General features: G+C 37.7%; 5 protein-coding genes across 7 annotated transcripts; all 5 read right to left on the bottom strand.

Annotated features, from left to right (window-relative positions):
- Positions 1-405: 405 nt before the first annotated feature.
- LOC145220557 (uncharacterized) lies at positions 406-2932 on the bottom strand. Of its 2 annotated transcripts, none has more exons than XM_080087771.1 (9): positions 2465-2932; positions 2309-2394; positions 2147-2242; positions 1943-2081; positions 1662-1850; positions 1487-1592; positions 1276-1427; positions 1013-1182; positions 406-612 (listed from the first exon to the last, which is right to left on the bottom strand). In XM_080087771.1, exons 1-9 carry the CDS (start codon positions 2526-2528, stop codon positions 421-423), a joined length of 1194 nt encoding a protein of 397 aa, XP_079943897.1. In that variant the 5' UTR covers positions 2529-2932; the 3' UTR covers positions 406-420. The 2 variants fall into 2 exon arrangements, with proteins under 2 accessions (XP_079943897.1, XP_079943898.1); XM_080087772.1 differs by having other exon boundaries at positions 1662-1844.
- A 66-nt stretch (positions 2933-2998) lies between these two features.
- Positions 2999-7575, bottom strand: LOC145220558 (uncharacterized). The gene is made up of 9 exons (XM_080087774.1): positions 7129-7575; positions 6972-7057; positions 6698-6793; positions 6470-6608; positions 6206-6394; positions 6020-6125; positions 5758-5909; positions 5244-5413; positions 2999-3511 (listed from the first exon to the last, which is right to left on the bottom strand). The coding sequence occupies exons 1-9, from the start codon at positions 7184-7186 to the stop codon at positions 3320-3322; spliced, it is 1188 nt and encodes a 395-aa protein (XP_079943900.1). The 5' UTR covers positions 7187-7575; the 3' UTR covers positions 2999-3319.
- Positions 7576-7649: 74 nt separating this feature from the next.
- Positions 7650-10704, bottom strand: LOC145220559 (uncharacterized). 2 transcript variants are annotated; one of them, XM_080087775.1, is made up of 9 exons: positions 10639-10704; positions 10480-10565; positions 10307-10402; positions 10100-10238; positions 9836-10024; positions 9632-9737; positions 9376-9527; positions 8572-8741; positions 7650-8159 (listed from the first exon to the last, which is right to left on the bottom strand). In XM_080087775.1, exons 1-9 carry the CDS (start codon positions 10694-10696, stop codon positions 7968-7970), a joined length of 1188 nt encoding a protein of 395 aa, XP_079943901.1. In that variant the 5' UTR covers positions 10697-10704; the 3' UTR covers positions 7650-7967. The 2 variants fall into 2 exon arrangements, with proteins under 2 accessions (XP_079943901.1, XP_079943902.1); XM_080087776.1 differs by lacking the exon at positions 9836-10024.
- A 248-nt stretch (positions 10705-10952) lies between these two features.
- LOC145220563 (uncharacterized) lies at positions 10953-13846 on the bottom strand. The gene is made up of 8 exons (XM_080087780.1): positions 13204-13846; positions 13029-13114; positions 12852-12947; positions 12644-12782; positions 12373-12478; positions 12111-12262; positions 11592-11761; positions 10953-11156 (listed from the first exon to the last, which is right to left on the bottom strand). Exons 1-8 carry the CDS (start codon positions 13259-13261, stop codon positions 10965-10967), a joined length of 999 nt encoding a protein of 332 aa, XP_079943906.1. The 5' UTR covers positions 13262-13846; the 3' UTR covers positions 10953-10964.
- Positions 13847-13891: 45 nt separating this feature from the next.
- On the bottom strand, positions 13892-17304 carry LOC145220562 (uncharacterized). Its single transcript, XM_080087779.1, has 9 exons — positions 17130-17304; positions 16734-16816; positions 16448-16543; positions 16256-16388; positions 15816-16004; positions 15347-15449; positions 15058-15209; positions 14563-14732; positions 13892-14185 (listed from the first exon to the last, which is right to left on the bottom strand). Exons 1-9 carry the CDS (start codon positions 17179-17181, stop codon positions 13994-13996), a joined length of 1170 nt encoding a protein of 389 aa, XP_079943905.1. The 5' UTR covers positions 17182-17304; the 3' UTR covers positions 13892-13993.
- Positions 17305-17450: the final 146 nt, after the last annotated feature.

The raw sequence follows: 17450 nt of genomic DNA, 5'->3' as shown, positions 1-17450 counted from the left end.
ATGTAAATCTAAAAGAAACATTAATATATTCCACTTGCGTTACGTTTGCATTGCGTATATTTTCAACATAATAGTTGACTGTATGTATTGCAGCAAAACTGTAAAGAAATATAAATGAAACTGAGTAATTTATCAATCCCTTAGAAAACTCAATATGCTGTATGATATACACGATACTTTAGAACAGTGGTTCTCAACCTTATAAGTTTGCGGACCGGTAAACTTCTAAAACAAATATTGCGGACCGGTGGGCTTTCAAATCAACCTAAAATGTTATCACGGCAAACATATGCAATTCAAAAGAAAAAGGTTTTACAGCGTTATTAATGGATCGTTTCTTAGCAACATTACTTATTGTAATAATAAATTATATTTTAAAGAATGTTTTTGACAATTAACTAACAATTCAATAAACTGATTTTATTCATGTTCATGCAAAACGTGATCACAAGGGTTCGAGCAGAAATGGTCATTCAGGTCTTGCATTTGAGCTTCAGTGATTTCGGAGAAATCGTTTCCGTAGACAAATATGTGGCCCTCCTCCCCTGCTATGTCGAGCAACATCTGGCGGTCGAACTTAAATCCGTCGTACTCAAAGCCGAAAACGTAGACCTAAAGACAAATTTTATAATTCAATCAACAAAATAATCCCCAGGAATTTTTGTGCAGACAAATGCAATAGGTCCTTGAATAGGACGTTAAAAGAGTTATAATTGTTGCCAAACTTCGAGCATTGAACAGAACAAGTTTTACTATTGCATCAAGCAGAAAAAGCTTTTGGTAAGCAACAAGTATACATAACATAGTTCAACTACCAACAAGAAGATACAAGCCTATATCTGAGTATAAAACATTAGAACCTTTTGTCAGTTTTTATCGTCATCGTTAGGTAAAATATATCTTTTTGCTAAAAAAAAAAAATTTAGAACCATGAATGATGCACCTTATTTTGACTTAATCTATTGTTCTCTGTGGACAAACAGAAAGTTAAGCTTTTTAATCAAACTTGTACCAAAAATCCCCTTCTTCTTGCTTCATCTGCTGGACCTTTGACATCATCGTCAGGATTCGTGTTTAAATAAACGTCCAAACTTCTTGGCACTCTGCTGTCTCTCATACCTGCTTCAGGGGTCAGCATGTGGTCTAATGCATAGCGCATTGCCTTTCCAGTGTTAACCGGTCCTGCAGATCAAATGCTTTTGATTAGCAGTCGCTTATCTGCTTATCAACTAGCAAACGATTTTCTACTAAAGTCGCTCTTATTTATTTAGTTACCTTTATTGGATATCTTGATCCGTCGAAGCATGAGTTCCAGCAAAAGGGTCGCATTTTCGCCGTATTCATTGAATTTTATGAGACTCGACTCGACAGGGTTCTCATTGTAGTACAATGTTGAGATTTTAACTGCGTCATCTGCTACTACGCCACTGCGGATAAAATGAAAAAATGAGTTTTGACAAATTCAAAATGAAAGTTATAAGCTTACAAAATTGCTCCGTCCGTAAGTGTTGTGTAAAGCAAATTTTCAGCGTTTTTTCCAGTAAAATGAACAACCATAGCAGTGTCGACCAGGTAATAAGGTGGACATGGACCTGCAATGCCAATAAAATGGGTACCAATAGTTATCAGATAAAGTATAAAAATTTGTAATTAAAGCTTACGTGCGCAACACGGTTTTTCATTACTCCACGATCCGTTGCCTAAACAAATGTTGCTTTGAGTTGCCTTCGGCCAAAGTGAGTAATCTTTCTCTGTACATTGATATTCACATACAGACCCTGATCTGTTATCTTTGTTGCACTCTATTATGCCGTGAGGCAGACTTGTCGAAACAGCCGGACAATCTTGTTCTCATGAAAAACGCAAACCAAATTATTTGAAGTGTTTAAATTGCTACAGAAGTTTGCTATTATTTACTGAAAAATACCATTAGTTTTCTTACCTGTATTTTGGAATGTCGGATAATTTCTGCTGCATGTCAGACCTCCGACATTGCACTTGTCATTTTTGCAGCAACACGTACAAACTGAACTAAGCTTATCGGAGTTGCATTGAGTTGATTCACCGGAATATCTAGTGTTCTAAACCAAACACAAAAATGACTTACACGATGGGAGAGTAAAACTTCCACCAAACTTTTGTTTACCTGTAATTGGTTGCTTTTGCAAGCTCCTTTGCTTTTACACTTTTTCTTAACAAGGACATAATTGCCGTACCGTCTTACTGTTGTTGCACACGATTCCTTTTCAATAAAACAACATTTTTTATCACTCTGCTTGAATATCTATAACCAAACGCGCTATCTTACCTGATTTGGCATGCATTCTGACAGTGTACCCGACGCATCGCACTCATCTAAACTTCGCGACCACTCGCATGTCATACACTTTAAAGCTGACAAAAGACGAAAACGTAAAACATTTTGTGTATTACTGTATTTAAACATGAAATTTGGACTGCTTACCTTGAACAAAGGACAGGTAGCTTACCAACAACACGAGAAATCGCCAAACAATCTGCATAGCCATCAAATTATGTTCAAAGAGGTAGAATTACCTTAATGATAACGAGCGTTGTCTGCCGCAGATGTGGCGCGACACACGCTTTTATACAACATGTGACGTTATAACCTATTACGACTTTCTTTCTTTTATCTCTTAAGAAGAACTTGACGTTAGTACGAAACGGTCAAAATCTGAACCTGTCCGCAAGTACTTAGACCCCCTGTTCTCGACGCCTGTTTAAATTTTGCTTGCGAGTTTCATCTTTTTAAGTCCCATTGCTACGTAGTGTATTGAAGATTGCGCTGTTGTTTATAATATAGCCTACGTCTGACACCATCTATTGAAGTGTTCGTACTGTTTGCCACTGGCCGTACATAAAGAAGTTCAACACTTAAGTAAACTTACAAAGTCGGAAAGCAAACCAACCAAAATGTCCAGAGAGGCATTTTGCAAAACATGCACAAGTGTGCCACAAATGTTGTGACGCGAAGACGTTATGGCATCTTGAAATTTATTTCTTTTTTACTAATACTGTATACAATACTGTGTATACACCCATTTAAGCACCAACACAAAAATGCGATATTTTGACAAAAACTGATCAGCAGTCATTGTGGCGTAATGTTTAGAAATATACACAGAATCTCAACAACATTTCATTTTTTAGTCTCTAATTTACAAAAAATATGTGAAATGGGTGTTGCTTCTCCATGTCTAACTTAAAAAAGAAACAATTATCTGTAACAAACTTTTGAAATAATCCCAGTGATTGGAAACTTGTTTTAGTTAAGTTCAAAGTTCAAAGATGTGCAGTTTTATTCATGATCATGCAACACATGATCACAAGGGTTTTGACAAAAATGTCTGTTTAGCTCTTCTATGTCTCCTTCACTGATGTTAAAAAAATCTGTGTCGTAAACGAAGATATGACTCTCTTCCCCAGCTATATCGAGCAACTTCTCACGGTCGAATTTAAAGTCACCCATCTCAAAACCGAACACGTACACCTTAAGAAAAACAAAACGGTGGAAAAGGATTATTTCAGATACGTTAGCAATGCAAATTAAAGGGAAATCAAAACGTCTTGCTGTTACTGTCATAACTTTTTTTGCTATAAGCTTGTAGCTTATCATTTATCGACTCTATGGTTGTAATTTTATGCTATAGTTTACCGTTTCGCAGCATTATAAAGATGATATTTTACATAACTCGCTACACTCTAAAAAAAAATGAATGAAGTTTGAATGAAATTTCCTGCCAACCTTTCAAAGATTGAACCGATTTGAGTAATTCACTTGATTCATTTTTTCAAATGAATGGAAAGATTGAATTCGGCAGTTTTTAATCTTTTTTTGAATGATTTGTTTAATTGAGATTTTTGAATGATTAGAATAGTTGAAACCTCACATGAAAAATCTTTTAAATACTGAAATCTTCAGTGGTGTCTTTTTATTGTGAAACGAAATGCATAAATCACACCACGTGTACACTGACACATCAGAGAGGCAGTGATCACAGCACATTGAGATAAAACTTGAAACAGGTGCACTTCAAAAGGAAGCAAACATTTTTTCAAATGCACACAACAAGTCTGACCCTTCTGGCCAAATGTCACTGGCGATTCCAAATTAAGAAAGAACTCGTCAGGTTAAACCTTTGACCCAACGATACCAAAACAAATCGCAGAAAAGTATCATCTTGTCGTTTCATGTTTAGGGATGGCATTTGAACAGGTATAATGCTGATAGATTCTCTGTAAAAGCAAAATATTAGCAGTTGGTTAGTGCTAAATGCTCCCTTATTTCAAACAATAGTCTGTCACAAACCCACAACACATATTGTTATAACAATGTACAAATCAACATTTTATGCTAAAGTTTATCGCAGTGCTTATTTTGTAGATGTTTTCATAACCCTTTTCCATCATTGCTAAATCAACGTTTAAAACAGGTAGAAATAATGTTAGACATTTATTATCAATAAACACAGAACACCAGTGCCAAAACCTAAACAAAATAAAAAGTATCTTACTTTTCATCTCTTCTTCAATTGCCATGTCAATTGGGCTCTTTTCGTTTGAATAACAATCCCTTGATATCCAGTGAGCAAATTTCCTTTTCTTTCATTATCTTTATATCGCATCCACTTAGATGTAACCATTCTCATGTTACCGACTACAAATAATCGACGTTTTTTTACAATAAAACTGCTGGAGGAGCAATACTCGGTTAAACTTTATGCCTGGCAGCAATAGCCTATTTCAATTCCGAAAACCGTTTAGCAGCATATTCGCGCACTTTTCGCGATATAATGGCTGCCAGATACTAAGGCATGCTGGGCAACTTTTGAGCGAGGGGAGTTCGTGAGGATGGAATGCATTGTTAGCCATAATTCAATTATGACCTCACCAACGAACTGGCCAATCGGAGCGCCTTCTCATTTCTCTACGATTGGCGCGCAAATTCATAGTAGGAAAAAAGGGATTATCGCACCCAATAAAAAACTTTTTTCTCGCAATTTTGGTACTGTGAATAAAAACTTCACACAACGACGCCGTGAAAGATTGAAAAAGACTTGTATCTTTCAAAAGATTCACAAAAATGAATGAAGTTTTTTTAGAGTGTAATTGCGCTTAACCAACCACTTTTCATATTGAAACAGTAAATTCCAGTTAAAAATCTTTTCTGTACAAGTATTGAGACAGTTCGCACACAAACGTTATGTCACACAATACCACACCTGAAAACCCCGCCTTCTTGCCTCATCCGCTGGGCCTTTGACGTCGTCATCGGGATTTGTGTTAATGTAAAGGGCCAAGCTTTTTCCGACCCTGCTGTCTCTCATACCTGCTTCGGGGGTGAGCATGTTGTCCAAGCCATACCACATTGCCCTTCCAGTGTTGACCGGTCCTGTTGTTAAAATTGTATTCATAATAGTATTGTTGTTCGTCGAGGGTTGTTATTACTAACCGTCTTCACGGATTTGGCAAGATACCAAGGGACTTAAAGACTTTTATTGGACTCTATTTCCACCCTCCACACAACCGGCAAATTGTAAAGAATTTGAAGCTTATTCCGACAGCTAGTTAACAACTCAATAAGCAGAGTTGCCACAAGTGTAAGCTATACATTGATACCGAAATCAGCACTGAATCCTCCTTGCAGACTAGCTATCACGTCATTTTTATCTATAAATCATAGTACGCCAGGCCTATTGAGGACGTTAAACCAAATTAAAATTGTCCTCATCCCACCTTTATTAGATATATTGATCCGTTGAAGCATAAGTTCCAGTAAAAGTGTTGCATTTTCGCCGTATTCATTGAATTTGACAAGACTGGATTCGACAGGGTTCTCGTTGTAGTACATAGCTGAGGTTTTGACTGCGTCTTTAGCTGTGACAGCGCTGAAAAAAAATCAAATAATACCAAACTTTCTGCAAAGTATATCACCTTTTATTCCTTAGTTCCCTAAACAAAAAGTATTGGGTGCGGATTTTGACGGTTTAGAACTAACAAGGTTGTTGCGTCTTCCAGTGTAGTCTTTAGGAGGTGCTCTGCATTTTCTCCAGTAAAATGAATAACCATCGCAATATCAACAAGATAGTAAGGTGGACATGGGCCTGCGATAAAACGGGCAACATAGGGTTGAAAAGTATTAAAAAACAAGCTGTATTTTTCCGTAAAACGTCTGAAAACTTACGTGCACAACAAGGCTTTTTGTGAGCCCACGATCCATTACCTAAACAAATGTTGTTTTCACGTTGCTTTGGCCACAGCGAGTAATCCTTCCCTGTGCATTGATATTGACATACGGACCCGGATCTGTTATCTTTGTTGCAATCTATTTTGCCGTGAGGCAAACTGGTCGAAACCACCGGACAATCTTGTTCTAAGTTAAAAAGATACATGAGCGAAACTGACCACTATTGCATAACATACATTAATTAAGCAAAGTACGTTAAACCTGCATATTCGGCTACTTGGTATTTTCCAACACAAGAAAGAGTTCCTACATTACACATATCCTTATTACAGCAGCAAGTACAGACTGAATTGGGCTGATCTGAGTTGCATTGAGTTGATCTTCCTGCGTATCTGGAGTTCTAAAGCAAACGTTTACGAAAAGGGTAAAATTTCACATAGGGTTAAGGTGTTTTTAATGTTTTTTAAATTGATAGCTTCCTATAGTTACCTGTAGTTGGTTGCTTCTGCAGGCTATTCGGTCTTTGCAGTTTTTACTGACAAAAACATCATCTCCGTTTCTTCTTACTGTTGTTTCACATGATCTCTTTGTCATAAAATATAACAAAAGTCACACATAAAATATATATCTCATAAACATAACAGACGGGAAAATTTCATAAACACGAACGATGATTCCTTTTGTATAAAACATGATTTTATCATTCTCCATGGACATAATCAGCATTTGTAAATGAATAGAACAACCAAACGTGCAATCTTACCTGATTTGGCATGCATTCTGACAGAGTACCCGACGCATCGCACTCATCTAAACTTCGCGACCACTCGCATGTCATACACTTTAAAGCTGACAAAATACTTAAATGTTAAACATTTTGGATCTTACTGAATTTAAATGTGAAAATTTAGACTGCTTACCTTGAACAAAGGACAGGTAGGTTATCAACAACACGAGAAATTGCCAAACAATCTGCATAGCCGCTGGCCAGGAAGAGCTAATATTACCTTAATGATGACAAGCATTTTCTGCCACGCATATGGTGCAACGGAGTGTTTTATACAGCACGTGACGTCATAACCCTATGCGACTTTGCGAAGATCGTAATGTAAATAAGTTTAACTTGCCCGCAAGTACTTCAACGTCCTGCTCTCGACACCTGTTAATTTTTTTTTTCTTCAGAGCAAATAAGAAATTACGTGGCTGCTGCACCTCGTCTTTATAAGCCCAATCGCTGTGTAGTATATTGTTGTTGTTTACAATTTACGTCTGAGGTCATCTATTAAAATTTAGGTCTCGTTTGCGACTAGCTATGCACGAAGTACCTCAACAGCTACACTGGAGCTTAATGACAGAAAGCAAACAAACTGCCATAAACTGGATTTTGCCAATAATGCACTAATGTGTTACTAACTCAATGGTCGTGACGCTTTAAGGCATCTTGGAACTCGTTTAAGTTTTTACTAAAACTGTACACTCATTCAAGCACCAACACAGAATAATGTGATACTTTAACAAAACTCAATCACCAGCCAATGTGACGTACTTTGGGGACATGTTGGAATAATTACGCACGGTCACAACAAAATAGCATTTGTATATTACAATAAATTTTATGTTGGATGCCTTTTTATACATGATGTCTGTATGAATATTCAACAGAATGCCAGTAAACGACAATTATCCGTGATAAACTTTCGAAATAATCTCAGTGATAGGAAATTATTGTAGGTAAGTTGAAAGTTCAATGTTGTGTGGTTTATTCATGATCATGCAACACGTGATCACAAGGGTTTTGACAAAAATGTCCGCTCAGCTCTTCTATGTCTTGTTCACTGAGGTTTATAAGATCCGTGTCGAAAACGAAGATATGTTCCTCTTTCCCAGCTATATCGAGCAACTTCTTACGGTCGAATTTAAAATCGCCTATCTCAAAACCGAACACGTACACCTAAAAAAATGGTTAGATAAGTTTTTTTTCAGATCCGTTAGCAATGCAAACAAAAAAGGTAGATCAAAACGTCTTGCTGTTTCTGTCAGAACTTTTTTTCTATACATTACCGTTTTGCAGCTTTTGAAAGATGATAATTTCCATAACTCGCTAATCGCGCCAAACCAATCATTTTTCAAACTGTAAATTTGCCACCAGTTGAAAACCTCTGGTAAAATTGAACTAACGGCACGTATTATCATCAAACCTTTTAACTAATGTTACAACGTTCCTATTGCTTTGCACATATTGACATAAATAAGAGAATCTGTTACACAGAAAGCAACAGGGGTCTACTTGAACCAATCAGTTGTTTTCTGTACAAGTTTGGAGACAGTTTACACATAAATGTAACTGTATATAGATATCACACCTGGATGCCCCTCCTTCTTGCCTCATCTGCTGGGCCTTTGACGTCGTCATCGGGATTTGTGTTTATGTAAATGTCCAAACCTCCTTCGACTCTGCTGTCCCTCATTCCCGCTTCGGGGATGAGCATGTTGTCTAAGGCATACCGCATTGCCTTCCCAGTGTTGACCGGTCCTGTTGTTGGGATGAGATGAGTTTATTTCGCTTGGTGAACAGCGACACAATAGCACTAGAACAATCACCAAGCCGGGGGGAGCTGTGTAACGTTGGTGGGACCAGTCGAGGGGGGCCTATAAACCAACCACCCGTGTTAGGGAAGGAGGGTGGGGTTCGACAGGAAAAGAAACCAAAGAGAGTTTCAAGTGCCGGAAGAAAGGACACACAAAAATGCTTACAATTTTGGAGGTGTCATCAGTTATTTGATTAAGTAAGTCACTCATATTGAATGAGGCTGAATTGTTGTTAAGATTATTTTGATAACAATATTGTTGTTCGTCGAAGGTTGTTGTTTCAAACCAACCGATTTGGCGTCACAGCAATAGACTTTAAGAATTTTGATTGGATCTTATTTCCACCTTCGACACCACCGTTGAATGTAAAGAATTTAAAACCTATTCCGATATTTATTTGACAACTCAATAAACACAGTAGCCACTAGTGTAAGCTATACATTCATACTGAAATCAGCCCTAAAGCGATCATGCAGACCAGCGATCATGGCATATTCATTTATTAATCATACCAAATCAAGCCGGTTTCCGAAGCGTTCTCAAATCGCTTGTTTTAGGTGAAACTGTCTTCTACCCACCTTTATTGGATATCTTGATCCGTTCGAGCATAAGTTCTAGTAGAAGTGTTGCATTTTCGCCGTATTCATTGAACTTTATGAGACTCGATTCGACAGGGTTCTCGTTGTGATACAAAGTTGAGATTTTGACTCCGTCTTCGGCTATCACGGCGCTGGAAAAAAACAAATGTTACCAAACTGTCTGCGAAGTGTATCGCCTATTATTCCTTAGTTCCCTAAACGAGTGTATGGTCCAGATTTTGACCGTTGTACTAACAAGGTTGCTGTGTCTTCCAGTGTGGTCTTAAGGAGATGTTCTGCATTTTCTCCAGTAAAATGAATAAGCATCGCAATATCAACAAGGTAGTAAGGTGGACACGGGCCTGTAATAAACCGAGCAACAGACGTTTAAATGTATTAAACAAACAAATATTATTGATTTTTTACGTATAAAGCACTGTTACAATGTCTGGAAACTAACGTGCACAACAAGGTTTTTTGTGAGCCCACGATCCATTGCCTAAACAAATGTTGTTTTCACGTTCCTTTGGCCACAACGAGTAATCCTTCCCTGTGCATTGATATTCACATACAGACCCGGATCTGTTATCTTTGTTGCAATCTATTTTGCCGTGAGGCAAACTGGTCGAAACAACCGGACAATCTTGTGCTAAGTAAAAAATATACATAAGCGGAACTGACCACTATTGCATAACATACATTAATTAGGCAATGAATGTTTAACCTGCGTATTCGGCTACTTGGTTTTTTCCAACACAAGAAAGAGTTCCTACATTACACATATCCTTATTACAGCAGCAAGTACAGACTGAATTGGGCTGATCTGAGTTGCATTGAGTTGACATTCCTGCGTATCTGGCGTTCTAAAGCAAAAATGCACATAAAGGGTTAAATTCACAAAGTGGTTAATGTTTGATAGCTTCTAAGTTACCTGTAGTTGGTTGCTTCTGCAGGCTATTCGGTCTTTACAGGCTTTACTAACGAGAACATTATCTCCGTTTCTTCTTACTGTTGTTTCGCATGAATCCTTTTCAATAAGATACCACAAAAAGTGATCACACATAGAATATGCATTGCAAAAACGTGGTTGACGGGAAAATGTACCTGGTTTGACATACATTCTTTTAGATGTCCTGATGCATCGCATTCATCAATACTTTGCGACCACCCGCACGTCATACACTGCAAAGCTAACAGCAGCAAATGCAAGTTAACTATTTTTAAATTTCATTTACTTTTACAAATAAATTATCTTCAACTTACCACTGATATTTGATATGCAGATAACCAGGGCAGCAACACTTATCCAACTAAACTGCATAGCATTCGTTTGTATCCAGTCTTAAAGGCGAAGAGGCCTAGTTTAAGTGTGCTGTTTAATTCTTCATGTTTAAACGCCCACAGGCTAACAACATTTTTGCGGGGGGCCTTAATCTGATCGGGGCTTGTCTGCTACGTAAAGACTTATTTTATGTAATTTGGCACCACAAAAGACCGTAGCTGCTTGTAATAAAATTAGAAATATTTATTTTTTGCGAAAAAAGTCCACTGATTTGTTCTTGTGTAAAATGCTGTAAAACGCCAAGTTTTTATTTATGGTCGTGTAAAACGTGATCACAAGGGTTCGAGCAAATCTGGTCTTTCAGGTGTTGTCTTTTATCATTATCGATTTTAGAGAAATCCTTTTCGTAGGTAAATATGTGGCTCTCTTCCCCTGCTATGTCGAGCAACTTCCGGCGATCGAACTTAAATCCTTCGTTCTCAAAACCAAAAACGTACACCTAAAGACAAACATTATAATATGAATCGACAAAATATAATCGGAAAACTCTCTTTCGACAAATGCAATACGGCGGAAACATACTGTTTTACGCGTTGCCATATTCCATTGAAACAAAAGAGTAAAATGGGCGGCGCTTTTGCCAAGGAAAATAGAAACAAATTTGGTTAGGCTTTGTTGTCAAAACTTGCATCCAAAATCATTGTGTTCTTGCTACATTTTCTGGACCAATGCAGACCGAATTTCCGTAATGAAGTTCTTGAACTCGTTGTGTTTTACTCTTTCATTTTCAGCGCAAAAAAAAGAATAAAAACGTGCCTGACTTAGGTGCGCTGTTATGTACATAAATGGGATTTTAAGCTTACAACGGGCTTCCATGAACCCAATTAGCTAAGTCGTGATGTTAAGACCATGATTGTACGAACTTATATCACACCTGAAACCCTTTCTTTCTTGCTTCATCTGCTGGGCCTTTAACTTCGTCATCAGGATTTGTGTTTAGATATATACTTAGGCTTTTTCCCACTCTGTTGTCCCTCATACCGAATTCGGGGGTCAGCATGTTTTCCAATGCATAAACTATTGCCTTTCCAGTGTTTACGTCCCCTGTTGTACAGTGTTAACAATATGGTTAGTTGTACTTTTTCCAACCAAGCAAGTTATATGTTTGTGCAAAATTGCAGATTGTCCATTTATCTTGCGACTTGAACAGGTTGCTTATCAAAACATCGTTAAATGCCCCCTATAGAGTAAGTCACAGTACGTCAGGTCTACGTATACCGAATCAGCCAATCGGACGCTTCAGGGCTGCTCCCAGATATGGATTTAGGTTCATCCTAGCTATATATTGCTACGCAGAAAGTTGTGAACAGTCACCTTAACAGTCATTCACTGCGACCCTCCCTCTATAAACAATATTTTTTGACAAAGCCTGCAATTTTTGAATTTAACTGACCTGTGTTTGAAATCTTGACCCGTTCAGACACTAGTTGGAGCAAACGAGTCTTATTTTCTCCGTACTCGTTGAATTTAATAAGACTGGATTCGATCGGATCCTCACTGTAGTACAACAGCGAATACTTGACTGCATCTTCCGCCACGATACCACTTTGATAAAGTTTGAGTTCAGTTAATCAAGCCCGATTTAGAGCTTTTAATTTTATCGTTCTCTTGTGACAAATTTCTCCGAAACGTACTACACACAGCTACGTACTTACAAGTGTAACACAGAATCCAGTGCAGCCTTAAGTTGTCTTTGTGCGTTTTCGCCGGAATAATGAATAACCATTGCAACATCAACAAGTTGGTAAGGTGGGCATGGGCCTGCAAGGTAGATAGAGTAGGTTAAATCCAATGCCTTGATACGTTAATAACGAAGGCGTGAAACGGGTACTCGAAACAACCGGACATCAAAATTATAGTTAGCAAAAACACTGTGCGTCTGGTTTCTGCAGTATCACTGTCCTAAAGTAAATTAATTTACATAACCTGCATATTCTATTCCCCGAAAGTTTCTTGTGCATGTAAGACCCCCAACGTTACATTTGTCACCGTTACAGCAACAAGTACAAACTGAGTTTGGCTGGTCGGAGTTGCATTGAGTTGACCTTCCCGAGTGTCTGGAGTTCTAATAATAATAAAAAAACGTTGCCACCATCATGTATAAATAATTGTGTACGAGCAATCCTTACGCTACCTGCAACTGGTTACTCCTGCAAGATTCTCGATTTTTGCAGTTTTTTCTAACAAGGACACTGTCTTTGTATCTTCTGACTGTCGTTGCACATGATTTCTTCGTCAGAAAAAAAAACACTTTTGTCATCATTACGTGGAATATGTATGTTGTAGCCGTGGCTTATACGTGCAATTTTACCTGATTTGACCGGCATACTGACAGGTATCCCGATGCATCACATTCATCAATACTTTTTGACCATTCGCACGTCATACATTCCAAAGCTAAATGTTTAACAGGCAAAACTGTTTGTATTTTATCGCAAATGAATATTCTTGAAATGTCTTATATCCTATAGTTTTATGTAACTTACCTTTACTGCTCGACAGGTAACTAACCAGCACCAGAAGCTGCAACCAATGAAACAGCATAGTCCACTTCTTGTAACACGATCGGATCAATCGACATGGAAGGTTAGAGTCGAGTTTTATATTTAAAAACTGCCCAGAGGGTTTTTACTTTACACTGATCCAACCACTTGACCTCTTGTCCTTCTACAAATTTAAAAAAAAATTCCACGCTAAAAGATCGTATCATTTTTAATTTTTTTGTATTCTATATAAGATTAAATCAAATAAAGCTTCATATTGCAGAACACAGCATTTCGCTAATTTCACTTAAAATTGGTGGCAATTTGTCTGCGGTTGTGTTTAAAAATTGCTGCCTGCATATCAGTATTTAGTCCGGTCTGTTTTGCCTCGGGCCGGGTTAACAAACTGGCATTATTTTTTACGAAATTTTTAAGGTCGAGCGCTTTGAGGCGTCTTTGCAATGGCACGTCAAAAAATTGCTTCTTTCCTTCATTTTTCCCATACTTGGAAAACCTCTACATCCGGTTATTAAATTGCGTGCATATCAGGACCGCATTATATATCTTGCGTTGTTTCGTTCTAAGCCATCGACTTGATGATATTTATATCTTTTTTTGAATATTCAAACAAATAGTATTGGCACATTCATAACCCATAATGTTCTAAACTTGACAAAGACCAGACAACAAACACGAAATATATTTTTATGACATATTTTTACGTTAAATGAGGTGATTTGTGGTTAATAAAAGGGTTACTGTATCACACATTTTAAATTCATAAAAGCGGTTATTAAGGATGATCATGCAAAACGTGGTCACAAGGGTTTGAACAAAAGGTGCTGGTAAGGGTGTTTAAATCGTGGTGGGTAAAATCTCCCGGGTGTTTGTCGTAAATGTAGAGATTCTCTTCAGCCCCAGCTATTTCGAGAAGTTGTTTTCGGTCGAATTTAAAACCATGTAGTTCCCATCCGTAAATTTCTAACTGCAAAACATAGAAGATGCGACGTTGTCCGGAATTAACAGAAGAGTTAGTACTTGTATGCATAATCTATTAAGTTTGTTGTATCAATGAAGTCATATTGTTTCACAAAAACTGGGAGGGGTTATTGCGTGATGTAGCTGATATCCAATATATTAGCACATACGTTTCAGATTTGATATGCGTTATAGGTACAACTTGAACTTGAAAAATTCTTTTTAAGTAAGGAATGCTTACTCTATGCATACATTCACCATGGTTGTTAGTGTTTTTGCATTGAACCATGACAACTATGTTTGACGACTTGTCAAAAAGTTCCATTTGATCGTTAGCAAAATACAACTGTAACAAATCCTGTATTTTAGCAATTTGTTACTTACCCAAAATCCACGCCGTCTCACTTCATCTGATATTTCTTTAACCTCGTCATCTGAGTTGGTGTTCGTAAGAAGACTAATTCCTTTCGGTACACGACTGTCTCTTAGCCCTGCCCCCGGAGTCAACATATTATCCAGAGCGTATTTGATCGCTGCTCCAGTGTTAACCGGTCCTGCAAGATTGTGAAATGTTAAGAAGTGAATACTACCACATTTAAAAAAGATAAATTTTCCAGACAAAAACAGTTCCAGTCCCAATCTAAAAACGTTTCAAAATATTTTAGATTTCAGAGATCAATAAATAACTTTTCAACCCATTTACAGTGACTTCAGACTGATCAAAGTATTTAATCTGTTAATATACGCCACTTTTGTATCCATCCTTCATGAGTCTCTGCAGACTCGTGATCATCCAATATACTATAGACAGTTTGTATTTAAAATGACTTGCAGTTTATGTGCTGATACAGGCAAGATATGTAAAGTTTGTCACAATACCTTCGTTGGTTATCTTTAGTCTTTCTTCGATTAACTCAAAAAGCCGAGTTTCACTGCCATTGTAATCGTTGAAATTGATAATGCTTGACTCGATTGGTTTTCCACTGAAGTACATTACAGCTGCCATCATCGCGTCATCAGCATACCGCCCGCTGTGAAAAACAATACTTAACTTCTAGAATCATTTGACCCAATTTATTTTAAAACATGCTATGTGTTTTGTGGAACATAAGCCTAAGAAATATTTGTTGCGTCTTTGTCCCTCGGAGCTTGCATACATACTACTTACGCTTTAACCAGATCGATCGTGTGCTTAAGCAGCAATTCGGCATCCTGTCCGGAATAATGAATCAACCATAAATCGTCGTAAAGGTAGAAGGGGGGACATGGTCCTGCAAAAAGTAAATGTACCTTATGATCTTTACAAAGCTATAAAAGTATCGAAAAGTTTCAAACTTACCAGTCTTTATGATTATTGATTACGTATGGACCAGATATTTACACAAAATATTGGAGAACACTTTTGGAGATTATGACAGTTACACTGTATTATGAAACGTTATGTGGAGGTAGCTCACAAGAAAATTGGTTGGCACACTCGTAGTAAACACCCGACTGAAGTAAACCTTGATGGTTGAGGGCACTATAGAAGCTAACCACCCGTGTTATGCAGAAAGGATGGTGCTCAAGGTGTAAACAACTAAAGACGGCAATTGAATTTTTATCTTTTAGTCTAAAACGCAGTAGAAGACACTTACTTGCACAACATGGAAGTTCATGGGCCCAGGTTCCATTGTTTGTACAAATGTTGTGCTCACGATGTAGAGGCCATACATCATAGTCCTGAGACGTGCAGCGATATTCGCACAACGATCCAGGCTTGTTCCCATTTAAACAAACGATCTCACCATGAGGTAGTGTGGCTGGCACGGAGGGACAGTCATTTGCTATCAAAATACAAGTTTTGTAATAAAGGTTTTCAGGGTTTTACATTTTACAAGTTTTCCAGATCGAAAGACGTTTGGCAACATCTTTTTTTTGTTTTACTTTCAGATGTATCTCATGCAAGCACGTTATTGTAACGTTAGGCAGACTCGGTTTTTGTTAAATTTGAATTACAAACACTGTTGTAGTATAACGACCTTCTGAAAGACAACAAATCTAAAAAGTACCAACACAGTGCTCAAGTGAAGTTTACCTGGTGGTGGTTGGTAGTAGGTTACACAGGTAGGATGGCCGACATTGCAAAGCTCACCACTACAGCAGCAAGTGCACACTGAGTTTCTTTGATCCGAGTTGCATTGGGTTGATTTGCCAGAGTTGAATACGTTCTAGCAGCAAAATGCATTAGCAAGTGTTAGCTGTGGTATTGTAGAGTGAATTAGCCTACCTGGCCTTGATTTATTTCGCACGCCATCTTGTTTTTGCATCCCTTGATGACTCGAAGTTTGTTTTCGTAACGTCTTACAACCGTTTCGCACATATTCTGTAAAGAATAATGCCGTAATATTTGCCGTTTCTTCTGCTCCAATCACTTGGGACATATATTAACGTCTCACACTTTAAAATAACTGAACAAGTTGTTTTTGTTACTAGCTAACTCAAACTTACAGAACTACATTCTTAACATCACGCGTGGTTGGGTCCTTGTAAAAAGGAAATACCAAACGATATACCTGGTTGTTCATGCACTCAGTCATTCTTCCATTGACATCGCATTCTTCAAAGTTGGACCCATGGCATGTCATACATCTGAATGCTATAGGACAATTTTGTTAAAGCTCCCCAAAGTGCACAAAAAATTCATGCCACAACAGTCAAATTTAGTTGATATCTATTCAACACGAAACCGACTTACCACTTGACCGCAAAATAGTTTTGAAGTTTATTTTGTCTATCTATTAAAGATTTGCAACTAAAATACGTTACGTATTGCGAGAGAAAAATGATTTAATGCTGTTGCACGTTACTGTATGCCAGCCGTATGCCGTTAAGAAATACAATAGATTAACAAACAGAAAGATGATAAACCCAACGCAGAAAACTTTCATTGTCAAAAACATTCTTCTTACCGTTGCTGTAAGTTGCCAGACCTAGAACTACGGTGTATACCGAAAGCAGCATCTCAATAAAGAAAACCAAACTTGTTAATACAAAACTTACAGCTTGTTGCAGCTTTGCCACTTGTTGCAGTTATGCAGCTATTTCTACCCTACATGTTGTTATCATCTGGTGCCTGTTGCCTCAGGGAAGGTAAACAAGTTGGCTAGGTATCTGATCTGTCGATTTTATTTTTAGGCTTACTGGCGTATCTCCACAACAAAGAGCTATGATATGCATGAGGTGTATTGTACACACATGTGTTTTTTAAAAAAAACTTTAATGACGAATAT

This window comes from Phallusia mammillata, chromosome 3, assembly GCF_965637545.1.
Source record: "Phallusia mammillata chromosome 3, kaPhaMamm4.hap1.1, whole genome shotgun sequence".
NCBI lineage: Eukaryota > Metazoa > Chordata > Ascidiacea > Phlebobranchia > Ascidiidae > Phallusia > Phallusia mammillata.
Note: the sequence above shows the minus strand (reverse complement) of the source record. Positions and strands in the feature narration are given on the sequence as shown.

Excerpts from the sequence above, each read along its gene's own strand:
- LOC145220559 (XM_080087775.1), bottom strand. The coding sequence starts at position 10,696 with ATGCAGTTTAGTTGGATAAGTGTTGCTGCCCTGGTTATCTGCATATCA. Across the intron at positions 10,025-10,099 it reads CCAAGTAGCCGAATACGCAG|CACAAGATTGTCCGGTTGTT; the intron begins GTTAAACATTCA and ends TTTTTTACTTAG. Across the intron at positions 9,738-9,835 it reads CAAAAAACCTTGTTGTGCAC|GCCCGTGTCCACCTTACTAC; the intron begins GTTAGTTTCCAG and ends GGTTTATTACAG.
- LOC145220558 (XM_080087774.1), bottom strand. The coding sequence starts at position 7,186 with ATGCAGATTGTTTGGCAATTTCTCGTGTTGTTGATAACCTACCTGTCC. Across the intron at positions 6,609-6,697 it reads GCAGAAGCAACCAACTACAG|AACTCCAGATACGCAGGAAG; the intron begins GTAACTATAGGA and ends CGTTTGCTTTAG. Across the intron at positions 3,512-5,243 it reads CAAGAAGGCGGGGTTTTCAG|GTGTACGTGTTCGGTTTTGA; the intron begins GTGTGGTATTGT and ends GTTTTTCTTAAG.
- LOC145220557 (XM_080087771.1), bottom strand. The coding sequence starts at position 2,528 with ATGGCTATGCAGATTGTTTGGCGATTTCTCGTGTTGTTGGTAAGCTAC. Across the intron at positions 1,593-1,661 it reads TGAAAAACCGTGTTGCGCAC|GTCCATGTCCACCTTATTAC; the intron begins GTAAGCTTTAAT and ends TTGGCATTGCAG. Across the intron at positions 1,428-1,486 it reads CTTACGGACGGAGCAATTTT|TGGCGTAGTAGCAGATGACG; the intron begins GTAAGCTTATAA and ends TTTTATCCGCAG.
- LOC145220563 (XM_080087780.1), bottom strand. The coding sequence starts at position 13,261 with ATGCTGTTTCATTGGTTGCAGCTTCTGGTGCTGGTTAGTTACCTGTCG. Across the intron at positions 12,479-12,643 it reads TCGGGGAATAGAATATGCAG|GCCCATGCCCACCTTACCAA; the intron begins GTTATGTAAATT and ends TCTACCTTGCAG. Across the intron at positions 12,263-12,372 it reads CTGGATTCTGTGTTACACTT|TGGTATCGTGGCGGAAGATG; the intron begins GTAAGTACGTAG and ends ACTTTATCAAAG.
- LOC145220562 (XM_080087779.1), bottom strand. The coding sequence starts at position 17,181 with ATGCTGCTTTCGGTATACACCGTAGTTCTAGGTCTGGCAACTTACAGC. Across the intron at positions 16,389-16,447 it reads GCGAAATAAATCAAGGCCAG|AACGTATTCAACTCTGGCAA; the intron begins GTAGGCTAATTC and ends TTTTGCTGCTAG. Across the intron at positions 15,450-15,815 it reads TGAACTTCCATGTTGTGCAA|GACCATGTCCCCCCTTCTAC; the intron begins GTAAGTGTCTTC and ends TACTTTTTGCAG.